The sequence below is a fragment of the Mustelus asterias genome, chromosome 5 (genome assembly GCF_964213995.1).
Source record: "Mustelus asterias chromosome 5, sMusAst1.hap1.1, whole genome shotgun sequence".
Lineage (NCBI taxonomy): Eukaryota > Metazoa > Chordata > Chondrichthyes > Carcharhiniformes > Triakidae > Mustelus > Mustelus asterias.
The window spans coordinates 82,533,484-82,553,649 of record NC_135805.1 but is presented as its reverse complement, the minus strand read 5'-3'; the positions used below and the strand labels follow the sequence as shown (position 1 = coordinate 82,553,649).

Sequence of the window (20,166 nt, the reverse complement as noted above, 5' to 3'; positions counted from 1 at the left end):
TTCAAACGTTAATTGGGGGTGTCTGTGGGAAGGCAAAGGGACGTCTGGTAAGTAGGAAGCTTTCAAAAGTGTGTTAACCAGGGTTCAGGGTAAGCACATTCCTCTTAGAGTGAAGGCAAGGCTGGCAGAAGTAGGGAACCCTGGATGACTCGGGATATTGAAGCCCTGGTCAAGAAGAAGAAGGAGGCACATGACATGCATAGGCAGCTGTGATCAAGTGAATCCCTTGAAGAGTATAGGGGGTGTAGGAGTAGGGTTAAGGGAGAAATCAGGGCAAAAAGGGGACATGAGATTGTTTTGACAGATAAAGCAAAGGAGAATCCAAAGAGCTTCTACAAATACATAAAGGGCAAAAGAGTAACATGGGAGAGAGTAGGGCCTCTTAGGGATCAACAAGGTCATCTATGTGCGGATCCACAAGAGATGGGTGAGATCCTAAATGAATATTTCTCATCAGTATTTACTGTTGAGAAAAGCATGGATGTTAGGGAACTTGGGGAAATAAATGGTAATGTCTTGAGGAGTGTACATTTTAAAGAGAAAGAGGTGCTGGAAGTCTTAAAGCGCATCAAGGTAGATAACTCCCTGTAACCTGATGAAGTGTATCCAGGACATTGTGGGAGGCGAGGGAGGAAATTGCAGGTCCCTTAGCAGAGATATTTGAATCATCGATAGTCACAGGTGAGGTGCCTGAAGATTGGAGGGTAGCAAATGTTGTGCCTTTGTTTGCAGGGAAAAGCCTGGGAACTACAGGCCAGTGAGCCTCACATCTGTGGTGGGTAAGTTGTTGGAAGGTGTTTTGAGAGACAGGACCTACAGGCATTTAGAGACACAAGGACTGATTGTGTCAGCATGGCTTTATGAGTGGAAAATCATGTCTCATAAATTTGATTGAGTTTTTTGAAGGGGTAACCAAGAAGGTAGATGATGGCAGTGCAGTTGATGTTGTCTACATGGACTTTAGCAAGGCCATTGACAAGATACCGCATGGTAGGTTGTTGCATAAGGTTAAATCTCATGGGATCCAGGGTGAGGTATCTAAATGGATACAAAATTGGTTTCTTGACAGAAGCCAGAGGGTGGTTGTAGAGGGTTGTTTTTCAAACTGGAGGCCTGTGACCAGCGGTGTGCCTCGGGGATCAGTGGTGGGTCCACTGTTATTTGTCATTTATATTAATGATTTGAATGAGAATATAGGAGGCATGGTTAATAAGTTTTCAGATGACACCAAGATTGGTGGCATAGTGGACAGTGAAGAAAGTTATCTCCAATTGCAACGGGATCTTGGTCAATTGGGCCAGATGGAGTTTAATTTAGATAAATGCGAAGTGATGCATTTTGGTAGATTGAACCAGGGTAGGACTTCTCAATTAATGGTAGGGCATTGGGGAGAGTTACAGAACAAAGAGATCTAGGGGTACAGGTTCATAGCTCCTTGAAAGTGGTGTCACAGGTGGACAGAGTGGTGAAGAAGGCATTCAGCATGCTTGGTTACATTGGTCAGAACATTAATACAGGAGTTGGGACGTCTTGTTGAAGTTGTATAAGACATTGGTAAGGCCACACTTGGAATACTGTGTACTGTTCTGGTCACCCTATTATAGAAAGGATATTATTAAACTAGAAAGAGTGCAGAAAAGATTCACTAGAATGCTATCGGGACTTGATGATTTGAGTTATAAGGAGAAGCTGAATAGATTGGGACTTTTTTCTCTGGAGTGTAGAAGGCTGGGGGGTAATCTTATAGAGGTCTATAAAATAATGAGGGGCACAGACCAGCTAGATAGTCAATATCTTTTCCCAAAGGTAGGGGAATCTAAAACTAGAGGGCAAAGGTTTAAGGTGAGAGGGGAGAGATACAAAAGTATCCAGAGGGGCAATTTTTTCACACAGAGGGTGGTGAGTATCTGGAACAAGCTGCCAAAGGCAGTAGTAGAGGCGGGTACAATTTTGTCTTTTAAAAAGCATTTAGACACTTACATGGGTAAAATGGGTATAAAGGGATATGGGCCAAATGCGGGCAATTGGGATTAGCTAGGGGTTTAAAAAAAAAGGGCGGCATGGACAAGTTGGGCCTGTTTCCATGCTGTAAACCTCTGTGACTCTAACCGGTTGTTTAAAATAAGGTTCAGCACACCTTGTGTAATTATAATTTCGGTGAAACTTGAAACCAAAGGGAATTGCAGTAACAAACATTAAGTGGTATAAACAATTCATGGAAAAGATCTTGTGCCTGATGTTTGTTAAACTCTAATGATTTGAAAAGAGTACTGAGCGGCACGATAAATAGGCACACTACTCTTCCACTTTTGGGACCCAAGTGTGCATTCTGCCACATTGAATCAGCTTTTATATTAGTGCCATTTAGTTCAGATCCCAGGTGTTACGTGTCAACAGGCCAAATCCCAACATTTCAGCTTAATGAAATTTAGCCGCAGATATGAAAGCAGCTACAAAATACATTTATTTTCTCCTTAGCAATTGTAAGAATTCTATCTGAAAGGAGCATTGTTCCAATTCTTAGTCAGCATAGGTCTGCAATTCATAACTGTGTCAATCAGTGCAAACTAGTACTGAAATTGAACTAGTACTCACACAGAAGGCTGAAGTGTGAAATACAATGTTCACCATGGCACAGAAAAGGTGTTACTTTGGAGCTAATTGAAAGTTAATGCAGAACATGAGGCAAAGCATGTTTGCCTGTGTCTGTCCTTACAAAAAGACTGCACATATCACAATGGTAACATGCAAAAAAATTGAAAAACATTTCCCTTATCAGCATTAGATAAGATTAGCAGTTTTTTTTTCTGACAGCTCAGTTGGTAATGGCTGTGTTAACTAAACAATGTTAAGCAGAAGGCTCTAAGGTCTACTTCCCATGAGCTGAATTAACTGATTTCAGATAGGATGAGATACCACGATGGATTGGGACTGCTGGGCTAAGAAGGAAATATGAACAGCCCTGGTTCCCACTCCTGAACATTTCTCACCTATCTCTGTTGGGTAATGCATGTGTGCACTTCAGGTAAATGCAAAATTCAGCTCTTTGTTTTAATTTTATTCATTTATGGGATAGAGATCACTGGCTAGATCAACATTTGTGGCCCATCTCTAGTTGCCCTTGAGAAGGTGATGGTGAACTGCCTTCTTGAACCACAGCAGTCCCTGAGGAGTAGGTACACGCACAATGCTGTTAGGGAGGGCGTTTCAGGATTTTGACCCATTGACAGTAAAGAAATGGCGATATATTTCAAGTAGTCACACAACACCAGGTTAAAGTCCAATAGGTTTATTTGGTAACAAGAGCTTTCGGAGCGCCGCTCCTTCATCAGCTGAGTACCCTGGTGTTAACCTGGTGTTGTGAGACTACTTACTATGCCTACCCCAGTCCAACGCTGGCAACTCCACATCATGATATATTTCAAAGCCAGGATGTTGAGTACCTTGGAGGGGAACCTCTAGGTGGTGATGTTCCCAGATATCTACTGCTCTTTTTCTTCAAGGTGGTAGTGGTTGTGGGTTTGGAAGGTGCTGCACAAGGAACATTGGTGTTTTCCTGCAGGGCATCTTGTAGGTGCTATATGCGACTGCCACTGATCGTTGGTGATGGAAGGATTGAATGTTTGTGGAAGGGGTAGCAATCAAGTGAGCTGATTTGTCTTGGATGGTGTCAAGCTTCCTGAGTGTTGTTGGAGCTGCACTCATCCAGGCAAGTGAACAGTATTCCATTACACTTCTTGTTTAGCTCGAAGGATAGCAAAAGATACTCTGGACAACTTAGAGCTGCTGAGATTGCCTGGCAGGCAATGAACTTCTTGCAGCATAGAATATCCCATTAGTTCATTTCACCCATCCACAAATCTGGCACCTTCCATTATCATTCATGGCACAGCTTAGGAGAATTGGACCTTGTTAAATTAACATTAATGTTGGGACACTGCACATTAGTTCTGAAATTTGAAATTCCAACTTCCTCCGAGCAAAAGATACCAAACTATTCACAACTACTTAATTAACCACATCAATATTTGACTTAAACTAGTATTTAACGCTGGACTGGACAAAACTACATTATGTAAAAAAAACCCTTCCTGTTGTATAATGAAATAAATGGCTAAGATCTACTGGAGGTGATGGTGGTGGAGAACAGGCAATAGCCAATCAATGGGCAGCCCCTTTTACACCCAGTTGCTTCTTGCTCTACTGTCCAAGTCCAATTTCAACTCAAGGGGTGGAATTTAATGTCCTCGCTCAACCCGAGAACGGAAAATCCCGCCCGAGGTCAACAGACATTTCCATTGTCTGCCCCTTATCCGCTCCGATTCCGTGGCGGGCGGGGTGGCAGAATTCCGGTGAATGTCTTCATTTGCAAGAGGAGGCAACTTTTGGAATAAAACAACACCAAAGGCAATAAACACAAATACTGAATTATTCAAAGTGGGAATAGTGAAATTCCCAATTTGTGGCATATTGGAAGCTTCAGATTCAGTTTAAGAGTCAGATATGTCTTTTCTGAAAAATCATAGAGCATGTCAAGTTTCAGTTAGAACTGGGTAAGCCAAAGTTATCCCCAAATTCAACATTTGTTCTTCATAGACTTAATAAATGCACTGTTCTTATAAGTTAATAATATTTCACCAAAGGACTAAATTTAAAACTAAAACTGATTTCTATACAGTACAGTATGATAGTACAGAGTGTATAAGCGAGCTGCTTTATTGAGTAAACAGTATTTACCAACCTTTTTTCTCTTGCGAGTTTTGGCTTTAGTATTGTTGGAATCTTGCCCCATGCCTCCATTCCCCATATTTCCTGAATGTGTTTTCGATACAAGATGTTGTGCTGCTGATGCAGGGGTTGTTGGTGTTGATGGGGGTGTGTTCTCAGGAGAGTCAGGGTTACTCTTCAAACTTGCAGACTGAGCTTGAAATTGTACCTAAAAGAACAAAGTCATTTTGTTGAGAGGCTGAAACACCACTTGTCTTTATAACAAGATACCATTCCAAATCTAAAGAACCACGCATTTTATGGGAGACATGATTTTGCGACCATATGTTGATTTGATTTTGATTTGATTTATTATTGTCACATGTATTAACATAGTGAAAAGTAGTGTTTCTTGCGCGCTCTACAGACAAAGCATACCGTTCATAGAGAAGGAAATGCGAGAGTGCAAAATGTAGTGTTACAGTCATAACTAGGGTGTAGAGAAAGATCAACTTAATGCAAGGTAAGTCCATTCAAACGTCTGACAGCAACAGGGAAGAAGCTGTTCTTGAGTTGGTTTGTATGTGACCTCAGACTTTTGTATCTTTTTCCCGACGGAAGAAGGTGGAAGAGAGAATGTCAGGGGTGCGTGGGGTCCTTAATTATGCTGGCTACTTTGCCGAGGCAGCGGGATTTGTAGACAGAGTCAATGGATGGGCGGCTGGTTAATTAGATGATTAGCAACCTTAAAAGTATTGTCATTTCTTTCCTGTTCAGATATTATAACTATTTTGGGAAACGAGACAGCATTAACCATCATCAATTCAATTATTGATTAAATGTACATAATGAGAAATATACTAACAGAATAGCCAAGTTAATATCCTGTTCACATTCAATCATCACCGGGGCTCCATCATGGACATAGCTGATTTTGCCTACTTTGTTATATTGCTAGGAGATGAGGGAACAGTCTAGGTCATTTTCCCCTTTTGTTATGGACAACTGGGAGAGGTTTGTCCTGAGGGAGAGATTTGTTCTGATGGAGAAGCCTATCTGTAAATGCCAGTCAAAAGTGAAATTCAAAGCTAGAATTTCAAGTTTGTGCTCATTATTTGACCACATGGCTGATTTCTCATGAAGAAACTAGAATCAGGAGTAGAACATTCGGCCCTTCGAGCTTGCCCTGCCATTCATTTTGATCACGGCTGATCGTCGAATTAAGTATTCAGATTCCCCCCTTTCCCCCGATCCCTTGCGTCCCCGGAGCTGTACCTAATTTCTTCTTGAAATACCTTTTTTTCCCCTCTCAGGTTTCTGGTAGAACTATACTTTCAGTGGACATCTGAACAGTTTATGAAGAAAATTCAAACTACTTTGCTCTGTTAAACCATCCATTGTAACGACAAAAAAGATTTGTTTGGTAGAAAAATCAGACAGTCAAGTATCTAGTGATAACTATAATGTTCAGCGTAACCTGAGTAGATACTGTGAAGTTCTGATAAATTTATGTTTTTGCATGACATCAGGATAAGGAGAAAAGGTAAAGACATGAAACAAACAATTATTCAAGAGATTAAATAAATTAAATTGAATCTGATTGCATAATCTATGGAAAATTAAGGGGTGATTTAACTATTCTTGTTCAGTGGGCCAGGAAATTAAATCCTTGATCATTATAATGATCTGGGTGTTAACTCAATTCAAAGCCATTTGGTGAAGTAGGGAACTAGACACCAATCTTTTATTTAATACTTGATTCATTTACAGAATGTAACACTACAAATGTCTGCCTCCTCTTGAACCAACACCCAGTGTCCTGCAATTCTTTATATTTGTTTGATTAGAACAAAAGAAAATCAATAAATTCAACAATAATGACAGGGGCGACAGTCCTGATGAGACACTAAAACTAAAACAAAGTGTTGGTCTTTCTTTATATATGTTCAAGGTACTTAATCAATCAATAACCATCACCTGTGTATCCTTAACCTTGATAACATAATTAGCATAACATTAACAATGGATATTGTCATTCAGCAGACCAATCAAAGATTGTCCTGTCAGGATAACTAAATGGTTTCAATATTAAAATAGCGACGAGACAAAACTTGAAAGATCGAAGGTATTTCATCAGGCAGTGGAGCTCTTCCACAAGCCGAAATTCAAAGATCATAGAATACTGAAGGTTTCTTCTTTGATTACTCGTGTAGTTTGACTCTACACTGCATTATTGACCATTATCCTTACTGCTGCACCACCTTCCCTGGCCCAGATACGGAGTGGGTAGGCATCAGTTGTAGAAACGGGTCATCACATTCCACAATTTACAGCCAGTGAAAATCTTTTGGAACTTAAAGACAGTAGTTTTAATTCACATTTCTCCTTAAACGCATGTCGAAATTAAATTTGGAACATCAAGCCAATTGCTCCTCTGCTTGTAATCACAGTTGGCTGATTGATTTTTCTTTTTGTACTGTTTTATTTCTTACAAATAAATTGATTGGCAGTTTAGCCAGAACTCGATGACCCAATTGTGTGACTTTTTCTGCCAATTCAAAGACATTGCATATTAGTTGATGCATTCTGCATTATTTCTGCTAGATAACAGCAAAAGGGCTCAATGTCCAGACATTTCACACAAAGTGAATTTCTATTCATAGAATCCTACAGTGCAGAAAGAGGCCATTCGCCCCATCGAGTTTGCACCAGCCACAATCCCACCCAGGCCCTAACCCCACATCTCCCTCTAATCCCTCTAACCTATGTATCCCGGGACACTAAGGGCAATATAGAATGGCCAATCAACCTGGCCCGCACATCTTTGGACTGTGGGAGGAAACCAGAGCACCCGGAGGAAACCCACGCAGACACAGGGAAAATGTGCAAACTCCACACAGACAGTGACCCGAGCTGGGATTCGAACCCAGGTCTCTGGAGCTATGAAGCAGCAGTGCTAACCACTGTGCTACCCTGCCGCCCGTATTCAAATAAATTATAACCTTGCCTGTGGAAGCTGTCTTTGCAACAAGAATGAGTATGGAGTATTATGACATTGTCTAAACTGGAAAACATATAAATTCAACTAAAAAGATAAAAAGAATTAGCATGCAGCTTGTTCTGGGGCGGAGGAGGAGAGAGCATGAAATTGGTGCTTTTGTGAGGAATGTGGGAAGTGAATTCCCTTCCATTAAAAGGTTGCGTAAGTTTAAAGTACTTACCTCAGGTAATGCAGCATTATGATGTGCAAGTGTCACAGATCTGGCATTATTAAATGGATCTCCTGTTTTTGCAGCCATGTCTTGCTTCACCAAAAGGGCTAGGTCCACTAGCTTAAAAATGAAAATATGGGATTTTAACATAAATGTCACTGTGGAATTAAATGAGTATCACTAAGAAATCTGCTACTCTCATATGAGCTGTACAATAAAGTTGTCTGCTCTACAATTACCAAAATTTGATTCAGAATCGTTATATTTTTGTTGTCAGCAGCACAATGGACTAAAACGAAAGAAATGACCTGTCACTGAGAATAGAGACCCATATCCTCCCAGTGCTTTGCATTAAAGTGGCTGACTTTTTACTCTCATGTTTGTAAACATGGATTGGGCTGCTTTGTTACAATATGGCAGTCTTCCTTGAAACCCTGCATGTGGACGTTCTGTGAAGAGCTTATAAACTTTTGCAATTTGACTATTCAAAATTCTCTTAACACACAGGAAACAATGTACTTGGGGTGGCACAGTGGTTAGCACTGCTGCCTCTCAGCTCCAGGGACCTGGGTTAGATTCCTATCTGTGTGGAATTTGCACGTTTTCCCCGTGTCTGCGTGGGTTTCCTCCGGGTGCTCCGGTTTCGTCCCACAGTCCAAAAGATGTGCGGGTTAGGTGCATTGGCCATGCTAAATTGCCCCTTAAGTGTCCTGGAATCATAGGGTGGAGGGATTAGCAGGATAAATATGTGGGGTTATGGGGATAGGGCTTGGGTGGGATTGTTGTCAGTGCAGACCCAATGGCCTCCTTCTGCATTGTAGGGATTCTATGAAATGTCTTCATACAAAGGTTTGTGAATCTTTAGCATTCTCTAAAGATGTGCGGGTTCGATTGATTGGCCATGCTAAATTGCCCATAGTGTCCCAGGATGTGTAGGTTAGTGGGATAAATATGTGGGGTTGTGTGGATAGGGCTTGGGGTGGGTGGGATTGTTGGCGGTGCTGACTCGATGGGCCGAATGGCCTCCTTCTGCACTGTGGAGTTTCTATGATTTCTACGATTGTAGGAATCAGTGAGAAAGATGACAACCCAGGACAACTAACTGCTGCCGAGCACAACCAAAATATTACACCAAAAATAAACACTTCAATCAACAGTTCAGGAGCGGCAGCTCCATTCATGGTTTAACTGAACCAGTTGGATTTTTACCAAAAAAAAAGCTTTTCATTGTCATTTGCCAAGTGTCAACTCATAAACTACAAGATTTATGGAATTCATGTTCGCAAATTACAATGGTGGGACTAAAGCAGATTGGCTGTAAAATTCGGCCCAGTCATGTCCTTTATTCAATGCTCATTGCTGTTTTGCCTCAACAATGTAACGCTGGTTTGATGTTCAACACTCCAGCTAGAGACATTTCCTAAACACGCACTGCTGAGCATTCATTCAGTAACAGAAGAAACCCTCACCTGCATATGATTAAAAGGGATCATCAATTACTTTCAGGTTAGTTGCTGGTCAATTTCTACTGGGGGGTTGATGCTGCGATTGTGGAAATGTTTAGTCGTTTCCAGAATTATTTAAAGTTGTTTAAGGGGTTTCAAGTCAATTGGGAGTGTTCGGCATGCATTGACATCAAGGATTCTGCACAAGTCACTTGCTCCCAGGCAGGGTTGTGGTCTTTTGATTGTCTCTGACCTACAGCATGATACAGCAAAATAAGTGGAGGTGACATGGGAGAGGACAAACTGCTGATAAAGGGAGGTGGAGGAGGAGGAAGCTGAAAAGAGCTGTCAGCAGGAGACCACAAAAGTCCAGGGTATGGAGGGAGTAATTCTCCGATCTGAACCTCAGTATGAAACATTGTCAGATGTCTCCACTTCACCAACATCACCCACCTGTGGCAACCACAACTGCAGTTTCACAACAGGGCGAGGACAGCAATGCCAGAAGCAATTAACATGATCACGGCCATGAACCTTTATGAATTTGGCTCCTTCCAGGCTGGAGTGTTTGTGTTCCAAGACAGCTGGAAACGTTTCATTTTCTCTTGCCAGAGAGAAGTAGTCACAGTGAGCAACCAGCTCCACGAAAATTGCAGGACTCCTCTTGGGCAGGATGCCACTGACTGCATGCCTATCACTTTACGGACACCGATTGTCAACTCTATATATCATTACTGAAATGGATTCCATTCCTTCAACATCCAGCTGGTTTGTGAGTGTACATAGTGCATCATGCTAGTCAATGCCTATAGGCTTTCATTCTGCTGCAGGCCATTGTATGATCTGAGTCATCATGGCAAACCAGAGCATGGCTACTGGACAACACAAGCTATCCTTTGACAATATAGATCATGGCTCCAATGCACAACCCGCCTACATGTCGGCAGCATGCATATTATGCTGCCATGCTAAATGTGACAGGAAGAGGTTGAGAGGGTGTTTAAGCAACATGTCTTCTGCCTGGATTGTTCTGGACAAGCCCTGCAATTACTGGCTGTGTATGTCACCAGCTACAGTAACTCACTGAGGAGGAAGAGGAGACGGAAGATGCTGCATTATGTTTGGGCCTTCGAGCGTGCTTTAGATGTTGACCACCATTGCCACACTGGAAAGGATGGGTTCCAAACTCTGCACAAAACCCTATGTCAAGTTGATGCCGATGAGGCACCAAATTCCCCACGAGGCCTCTGCAGCAGAACTCATTAGCGACCTCACCCTCTGGCAATTGGCATCTGTGCTACCTGACTTTGATTTTGCCTCAACTTATCTGCAGCTAAAACCCTCATCCATGTCTTTGTTAGATTTGATTATTCCAGTTTCCCACATTCTACCCTCAATAAACTTGGGAGGTAATTCAAAACTTCGCGGCTGCCCATGTGCTAACTTGTCCTCCAACATTCTTGTCCTCATTGATTTACATTGGCTCCCAGACAAGCAGTGCTTCAATTTTAAAATTATCATCCATGTTTTCACATCACACCATGGTCTCAACTCTCTCTCTAAACTCCTTCAGCCCTACAACCCCTCTAGATCTCTGCCCATTCTGGCCCCTTGAGCCTTCCAGATTTTAATCATTAAACTTCAATTGAAATTGTCTTCACCAAATTCCCTGGCAGTTAGCACATTCCTAACACTGACCGCATAAAAAAACGTTTTTACTTACGTTGCTTCTTTTGACACTTATGTGGCTTGATGTTAAATTTTATTCTGCCACACTTTTCTAAAGCACCTTGGGATATTCTATATGTTAAGGGGCTATATACATGGAAGTTGCTGCCTTATCTGAAATGCGAAAGGCAAAGACTTAGGCTTGTGGTGGGGAGAAAGCAACAGGTGCAAATTTAGACCATCTGCAGCTGTAGGTTAGAAGAGATTATGAAATGAGGGGCACTGGGGACATGAGAGGGAGAATTAGGCATGAGCATACGGTCATGTTCTATGATTTCAGCCCCACCACTGGGCTGGTCTCAGTCATGACTACTCCAAAGATAGCAAGCACCATCTCCTCCTGAAAGGGGCAGGGAAGCATGATAGTAAGTGTGGGAAAATGTGTTTTGAGTAATGGGGCTGTCCTAGTTGAATAACCGGCAGTGTGTGCAAACTCTGAGATTGGGCTTGCATCAGTGCTGGGTATGCGAGGGCAATTGATGGAGATTGTTGGTAGCTAGTGGGTGTGGTACATTGGGATGGGCTTACCATACCTGTTATAGTCATTGTAACAAAGTTGCAAAATCGCATGTTCGCTTTTTTATAGATTTAAATTAATTTCATATCTTATTAGGACACTCCATTTTATAAAGTTTGCACATTACCTGGGCCACGGTCTCCTGGGCTAGGTATGCCATGATCTCTAATGCAACTGGATTAGGCTTGACCTCCATGCTGCTGCAGTCCAACCAGTCCTTAAACTTTGTCGACTTTTTAGCTGACAAATTACAAATAGAATAAATGGAACATTCATTTATATGAGGAAAATCACATATAAACATGATTGAGAGGATGTCAAAGGTATTTTGGCACGTCACTGTGACCTGAAAAACAATATTTAGTATTGAAGAGCTGGTTTACAAACCTACTACAAATTCAAGTAATTAAAAATGTCATTTTTTTCCTTTGTTTACGAAGTACACCTGTGTTCACCAACTGATATCTTAGCAAATCATTTGTTCTGGTCTTGAGTTGCATGAAAAGCTGGCTTTGTATTTTCCTAATATATAAGCTGTAACATTTAAATATTACAGGGATGGCCAACCTTTCAGGAAGAAGTAAACTGTATATTGTCTAGAAGTTTCAAATGTAATATATACAAGCATTGTAACTAGTATTCTCACTGTCACCACGAATATACCGTGCAGAGAATCTGAAATCTAGCCAATCAGTATGTCTTTTGACATGCTTTGTTTCTAACTATTTAATTCAAATGTGCTTTATGCTTTTATGCCTCGTCTCTGTGTCATTTTTTCTATCTCATATCTATGCACATAATCTAATTCTCAGTACCTTAATCGTTCTCTCTCACTTTTTCTCCACTTCATTCCTTCTCTCCATTTCTCACACACCACCTTGTTTTTCTGATTCAATTACCACTTCCCTATCCTCTAGCTCTTTCATCCTTTCTCTTATTGCCATTGTTCCAATTTCATTAATTCTCTTTATCTCTTTGTACGTATTTTATTTTCTTTTACAACAAAAATTGAGAATTCTGGAAGCACGCAACAGGTCAAGTAGCATCTCTGGTAAGAACTGACAAATTGCCATTTCCGGTGTAAACCCTTTGTCAGAGGTGAATAATAAGGTAAGTTATGTAAAAAAAAACATACCCTGTAGATTCACTTGAATTAGTTTTAGGTGCCAGACAAAAAAACTTTGCCAAGAATTTTTTCAGGAGATTAAATGATTTGGATAGTGCCAGTATATTGCACATTGACAGTGGAAAGAATGGATTGGAAAGACAAAATAAGTTTCTCACATTATATGTTTTCAATGCTGCTGTAGCTGCCATTGATGGCATGCTGTGGAATTTAGTTGCTTCACTTCACACACTTTTGCTCTCATCCCTTCCACTCCCTCCCCCAACCACACTAGGAATTTCCTTGTTTTCATCTTCCACCTGACCAGCCACTCTATCCTCTGCCATTTCAGCCACCTCCAGCATGAGACCACCACAACATACATCTTCCCCTCCCCTCCACTTTCAGCCTTCCAATGGGACCATTTTCTCTGCCACATCCTGGTCCATTCCTCAGTCACTCCCAACATCCCCTCCCCTTTCGATGGCACCTTTCGATGCAAGTGTAGGAGATGCAATACTTTCTCTCTTATCTCCTCTCTTCTCACCGTCCAGTGCTCCAAAAAGAGCTGCCTTCCAAGTGAGACAGCAGTTCTTTCACTTTAGTATTCTGTATTCACTGCTCACGCTGTGGTGGTCTGTCCATTAGGGAGACCAAATGCAGATTAGGTTTGAAATTTTAAAAAGTTTAACATTTATTTGGTGTCACAAATAGGCTTACATTAACACTGTAATGAAGTTACTGTGAAAATCCCCAAGTCGCCACACTCCAGCGCTTGTTCGCGTACACTGAAGGAGAATCTAGCATGGCCAATGCACCTAACCAGCATGTCCTTGAGACTGCGGGAGGAAACCGGAGCACCCAGAGGAAACCCACGCAGACACAGGGAAAACGTGCAGACTCCTCACAAACAGTGATCCAAGATGGGAATTGAACCTAGGTCCCTGGTGCTGCAAGACCACTGTGCCCCACGTGCCGTCCATGGTGACCAGTTTGTGGAGCAACACCTTACAATCTGCAAGTATGATCCTGGAATTTCAACTGTTTATAAATTAAGACCCTGGTCTGGATTTTTAGAGTCACAGGGACTCGGCAGACAGTAAAAAAAAGGGCAGATGGGACACGGATGTTTAAGTCTCATCCCCACATACTACTTTTTCTGGTATGGGAACGGAGGCAGGGTGCGACTTACACGAGGGAATCCCCAAATTCAGCAGGGCCATTAATCAAACAGACCCCACTTTCATCATAGCAAGGGTCTTAATCTGCAGTGTGGGAATTACAAAGTTAAGCAGTGGATGTAATTGATCTTGAAGGGCAAATACAGTCTATTGTACTGTCAAGAAATGAAATTATTTAAGATCCAACTCTTTAAAAATAGCAGGCTGCCTCAGTGATTGTTGAAAAGAAAATGTTCTCACAATTGCAAAAACTGTTGACATACCATCATTAATGTCTTTCTGCTTTTCACAATCATTACCTCAGTAAGAGAACCTAAAATTTTAGTTTCATTGACATCTTAAAGAGGTTATTAAAGGATTAGCTGTCTTTGATGTGGATTTATGAATACAAGTCTGTTTCTTTTTATAAGGGATGAAGCAGTTGAGGAGCTTAAAATGCTTTAAATGGACTTTCATGAATGCGACTTTTACTATTGTAAAGGCGGTTATAAAAATGTAGATCTTTGTTTTATTTAAGCTCAACATCGCCCCTGAGGTCTGCCCGTGGTGGACAATGGACAAGTTAGCATGGAGTGTGATAGGGCAAAGGATGGTGGATTGGTATGAGTTAGCACAGGACTACAAAGGGTCACTAGAGTGGGTTGGGGGCATGACTTGGCATGGAGGGTATAGGCAGCCATTGGGGTGAGGAGAAGGTCATGTAGAGTATGAGGTACCATTGGGGTGGGTGGGGGGGGGGGGGGGGGGGGGGGGTTGGGGGGGCATGGGTATTAGGATAAAAAATAGTTAATAGCCAACCAGCGATTAAGTTAATAATTAGAGGTTAATGAATTAACCACATCCTGGGTGCATATAAAGGGGAAACAGGTGATGATCTGGAAAAAGTTTTTATACAAGTTGGTTTCTTTTGTATCACCTAACCACTGGAGTTTTACAGATGGGTTGGCATGAGGTGACATGGATGAGGTATGGGGAGTGGGTATAAGATGAGGGGGTATGATTGGCGAGAGCTAGAGGGACTAATATTTATCAAAACGACTCTGACAAAGACCCACAAAACCTAGGGCAAGGCTTTTAAACAGTCCTCCTGTGGCACCTTCAATCTGCATCTGGAGCCCAACTCCATCCTGTATCCACTCCATCTGGACTAAAGGTTCCATCATTCAGATGAGAGCTTGTTAACTTTAAAAATTTGCCCACTCCTGCTACCTGACTCGGGACCGAAAATCCAGGTTCCAATGCAGTGGCCTATCTGCTGGAATAAAGTTTCTTCAGAACTCATAAGAAGAGTCATTTGGACTTAAAACGTTAACTCCATTTTGCTCCCCACAGATGTTGCAAGGCCCTTAGTTTTTTCCAGCATTTTCTGTTTTTACTTCAGTTTTCCAGCATCTGCTGTATTTTGCTTTTATTTTAACGCCTTTCTAATGGAGTTAGTCAGTTGATCAGGGTATGTGAGAATAGGATTCAAACTCCAACTTGTTCATTACTACTGATCAAAATTACAGGATCATTCCAATATGTTCGCTTTATATGCATAATACGTGTGCCCATAACTTCCTGTTTCCCCAGTGCGAATTTGGGGGATATCCCAATAATACCCTGGAGAATCCCTCTAAGAAGTTCCCATATAAGGATTTACTTGGCAATTGTCCAAAAGTGCTAACTTCCCATGGACAATTGCACTGGGCTGGGAACCACCAGACAGAAACGATTTAAATTGCTAACTTTGGATGGTTCTAATAATTTTACCCTGATAAATCTGAATGTGTTGGAAGGAAAAAAAAATCACTTCTAATTCCAGACTACCTATTTAATAAACCCAGACTTGCCTCACACAGGCACCCCTCCCTCACTACGCCAACCCGCCCCCGTGGAACTCCACACCATTACACCCTGGCCCAACACCAATTCCTCCCATTGAATCCCACCCCAGTCCGAATGCCCCCTGTCCAACACCAACAACTCTCCATCGCCCCGCACCTCTCTCCCCCCCCCCCCTCACCCCACCATGTCTGAATTAGCACCCATCCATCAAACTAGCTTTTTTAAATTAATTTTTCTTTTAAACACTTCCTTTACAGCAGCTAGTGTTCTAAAAAGGGGGCATGTCTTTCCTCTCTGCGCCTCAGTTACTCCTCGCCAATGCAGCCTGTCTCACCCAGCTGGATAAAACAGGGGCTTTGGAATTTCAACTTGGGTAAATCCATCCAGAGTAGCAATCCGTCGGAGGTTACCACTCTGAGGAAGTTACGGGTCATTGATTACAGTGTAGGATGCAAGGAAAAAGAATTTGGTTAAACAACTTTTAGCAAAGTATTTTATGCTTTGCATAGTGACCAGAATACTGTCCAGACAGTAATTTTGCAGAAGTAAAAGAAAATCCAGTGTGAGCCACAATCCTATAAAAAGAATCAGATGAGATTCTCTGCTGAAGAACAAATGACAGTAGATTGTATGCACATTCGAATTGAATATGCCCCCAATGTGATTTGTCCCCTCTACACTGTGAATAGTAAACCTAAAAAGCAAAGTAACTAAACTACTTTTGAAAAAAAACAATTCTCACTGAGCAACCAGAATCTCACCAGGAAGACATCTGCACTTTAACAAGGTGTAAACAGCTGATTTAAATTGCCTGAAGTCCAGACTTTGGTTGAAATCAACACAGCCTTTTAAATGGGTAAACGCAAGTTAAGTATTTATTGAATTTCGAAATTCCAATCACCAACAACCCTCTGTCAAAAGAAATGTATTTTAATCTCTTCTCACTGAACAGCAATTTAATTGATGATCTCTTATCGCCGATTCCCCAACCAGAGGAAACAATCTTTCACTCAGTATATCTAAACCCTTCAATATTTTAAAATATTTAATTAAATCACCACTTAGCCTTTGCTCCACTGAACATGGTCCATATCTTAATCCCTCCTAACTAGTTTTCTATCCTTGCCATCATCCTGGTGAATTGTTATCACCAGGGAAGGAGAGATGAAATGGTTCCCCTATTTTACCACTCCTTGTTGTATTTTTAAGAATTGAAAGAGGATTGCTTTGCCAATTCTATAAGCATCCTGCTATTTATATGTCAAGGTTATGGACAGCTACTGAGATATAGGTTTTTTTAGGTTAAACAAAGACCGAGTTAAGTTTATTCCAGAGCTTAAAAAATAAGAGAAACATGACACCATTCATGTGGTTACACACATTTGTCTGGGCCCGCGTGCACACAAGTGCAGATCGCAGAGTGAGAGGATAGACGTATAAGGATTTTATAGATCATGAAAGAAGAAAATGGAGTATATGGTTAGCTGTTCCTTGCTGTGGTGATTCAGCACTGCGGCCGTTTAGGTTAGCTGTTCTAAATGCTGTCATACAGAGCAGATTTCCATGTTTTAAAATATCTTGGCTTGCAGCAGGTTTCTTCTCAGGGTTACTTTATAAACCAGGTGCATAATACTTTCAGGGGGGGAAGAAGACACACGATTCTAATAGCCTGTTTCAGTAGTCCTTTCCACTTCTTCCTCGCCACTGCATGATTGGGGTTCCCTTGAAATAGTTTGCTGGTTGTATATTCCAGAGGGGCTTGATTAGTTCATGTTTGCTGCAGTTATTGTTTCAGAACAAATAACTGAACAATGACATAATGGGGTGATTCACTGACCTCGTTACACAGTGAGCAGATTGCGCCAGTCCTGGAGAATAGCATGTGGGCCTAAAAATCCATTTCGCACCCTGCGCCAAACAGTTTGCAATTCTCCCAGCCCCTGTCTAATGGCGTGAACAGGTTACATCCAGAAAGGATATGAGGCAGATTAGCATATGTAAAGTAGTATTTAAAAATGCATAGCCAATTCGAATTCCCACGGCAAAGAATTCACCGGCCTTTGGGAGTGGCTCCATAATGGTAAGAGCCACTACAAGTCTCCACTAACAAAGACCTGGCACGATGGTCACACTGGGGGTCTCAGACTACTGAAACCCCCAGGTAGTTGGTGGTATGGCCATTAGTGCCCATTGGGCAGTGCCCAGTTAGCACTGCGCACTTGGCACACAGGCAGTGTCCAACTGATACACCAGCGGTGCCCAGCAGTGGCCTCTGGACAGCCTGTCAGTGCCAGTTGGGCACCGCCAATGCCGAGTGTGTGGGGCCTGAGAGGGGGCTATGACGGGGAAGTGGGGTCATATGGGGTGGTTTGTGGAGGCGATCTTGGTGGGGCAGCATGTCAGGGGTCAGGCAGAGGGACCTATCAGGAGGGCCCAATGCTGGTGACCCATATTGGGGAGGGGGTGAGGGAACATGCCGCCGCCAATTGGGTGGGTAGGGGTCCCGATGTCCATGGGGTGAAGGAGGAGGTCTCCCATGCACACTGAGATCGGAGCGCCCTTGCAAAATGGCACCCGAGCGCTCCAAAGCCGGGCTCTCTGGTGTGTTCAGGCTCGCCTCCCTCAGTACTGGCGTAAAGCTCCCAACTCTCCAAAATAGTGACTGAGTGTGGGACAAATGCAGTGTGGAGCCCGCCTGAGAGACTGGCGTGGATCACTCCATTATTCTCGCCATTATGACACTTGGAAACTTTCTGGGAGAATTCTGCCGCTTATCTCAGAAACATCTACAAAATCTCCGTATGGTGTGAACAGTCAGGAGAAGGGGGTCTTCCACGCTTTCCATAAGATTGAATGCCTCTTTACTCCAATCCAAATGCTAAATTGTGCTGTGGAGCAACTCAGCTTGTTTAAAAAACATAATTATTCCAGTTTAGAATCCAGCCAGAGATAAAACTCAGAAAACATATCTTCAAAAAGCACATCCTCATAACAGAATCAACATTGCATATCCAAAAGACTAATGTATATTCCTATAATGAGCATCCCAAATCACCCAGTGTTCTAACCTCAGCTTAAGTGTTGTGTTGTACAAATTCATCATTACTCTTGCATTCTATGGGCTTATTTATAAAACTCTAAATGCTTTTGGCCTTTTTATGACTTTATCTGCCTGCATTAACATTTTCAGGAAATTATTTATTTAAAACCTGAGATACGTGTTCATCCACATACTTCAGCAACTTTATTTTGATATGTACATCTGATAAAATATTGTATCAACTCCATTCTAAAATCAATTCAACTTCTTTTGCCAGAAATTAAAATGGGGAGAGATGCAATTTGACTTGACTCAGCTGTCAAATTCTTTTGTGAATTATTTAAGGCTCTTTGAAAGGTAATGACATGCCCTAATGAGTATGAGATTTTGCATATGGCAAATACTATATTTGCATATTTGCTTAGAAGAACTTTGTTGAAGCTTGATATAAATGCACTTCACGATCCCTGATCTCTGTCAATATTCATATGTGAAAATAGGTAAAACAGGCAGTCTTCGACAAACTGACAGCTGATGATGGAAATAAATAGTTCAGCAAAGATCTGAACTAGAAAAACATGTTTGATGCAGCCAGTGATTTGAGACTTCACTAGGTCACAAATGGAAACTTTTTTCCCAAATCTAAAATGTCACATCGAAAGATTTAAATATATATATTTTTTAAATCACCCACTCTTCATGTGTTCATTTTAAAATATCTACTGACTGCCTTATTTACAAAAATTGGGTAATCTCACATGATGTTAACAGGCTTGTTGTCAGCAGTCGCCAATTACATTCAACATTGCAACTGATTATCTGTTAGAAAGAGTAAATGTCAGGAACTGGAGATGGATGGATAATGTACTGTTAGCTTGTTGTTCAATATATTTGCACCCGTTCCACAAACCACTCGTCTCTAGTGTATCCTATATATACATTTTGCTGATCACGATCAGCACCACACAATGATATTTTCTGCTGAGAATGAATCCCAGACTATGACTGTGTTAGAACAGCTGCACTTCAAAGGCAGGAAGGGATAAAGACATTTTGTGGAGTTTTAGTTCAAAACATAGTCACCAACCATTTCAGATCCCAGCAAAAACCACTTTTTTAAAAAACCTCAATAACTAACCCGGCAACGTAAATTGCTTCTCAGCAATCGTGTAAGAAACAAAACAATACAAAAAAAGAAGCAACAGATTGCTTTGCTCCAGAATGCTTGTGCTGTTGTTCAGTGTAATGTGTTATTTGAAATGCTGTATCCAATGAACCAGATTTCAGATATTCAAAAATAATTATTCTCGTAAGTCACAATGAAAATGAGACGGAGATTTGTTGCAACCTTTAAGTCTATAAAAAGGGAGTCTGTTTAAATAATGACGATTATTCTGTTTTCCT

The 20,166-nt window shown here is 41.6% G+C and overlaps 1 protein-coding gene across 10 annotated transcripts in view; it reads right to left on the bottom strand.

Moving 5' to 3' along the window:
* The window catches only part of supt3h (SPT3 homolog, SAGA and STAGA complex component), a 416,614-nt gene that overhangs the window by 99,001 nt on the left and 297,447 nt on the right, over positions 1–20,166 (bottom strand). For 9 of the 10 annotated variants that reach the window (XR_013497769.1, XM_078212917.1, XM_078212918.1 and 6 more), the window contains 3 exons: positions 11,737–11,849; positions 7,929–8,039; positions 4,742–4,936 (listed from right to left, as the gene is read on the bottom strand). Coding sequence is in view for 9 of the 10 variants with exons in the window: in XM_078212917.1 (XP_078069043.1) it covers positions 4,742–4,936; positions 7,929–8,039; positions 11,737–11,849 (419 nt within the window). In the remaining variant the exon portion in view is untranslated. The remainder of the gene's footprint in view (positions 1–4,741; positions 4,937–7,928; positions 8,040–11,736; positions 11,850–20,166) is intronic. The other variant, XM_078212921.1, reaches the window with a different exon arrangement.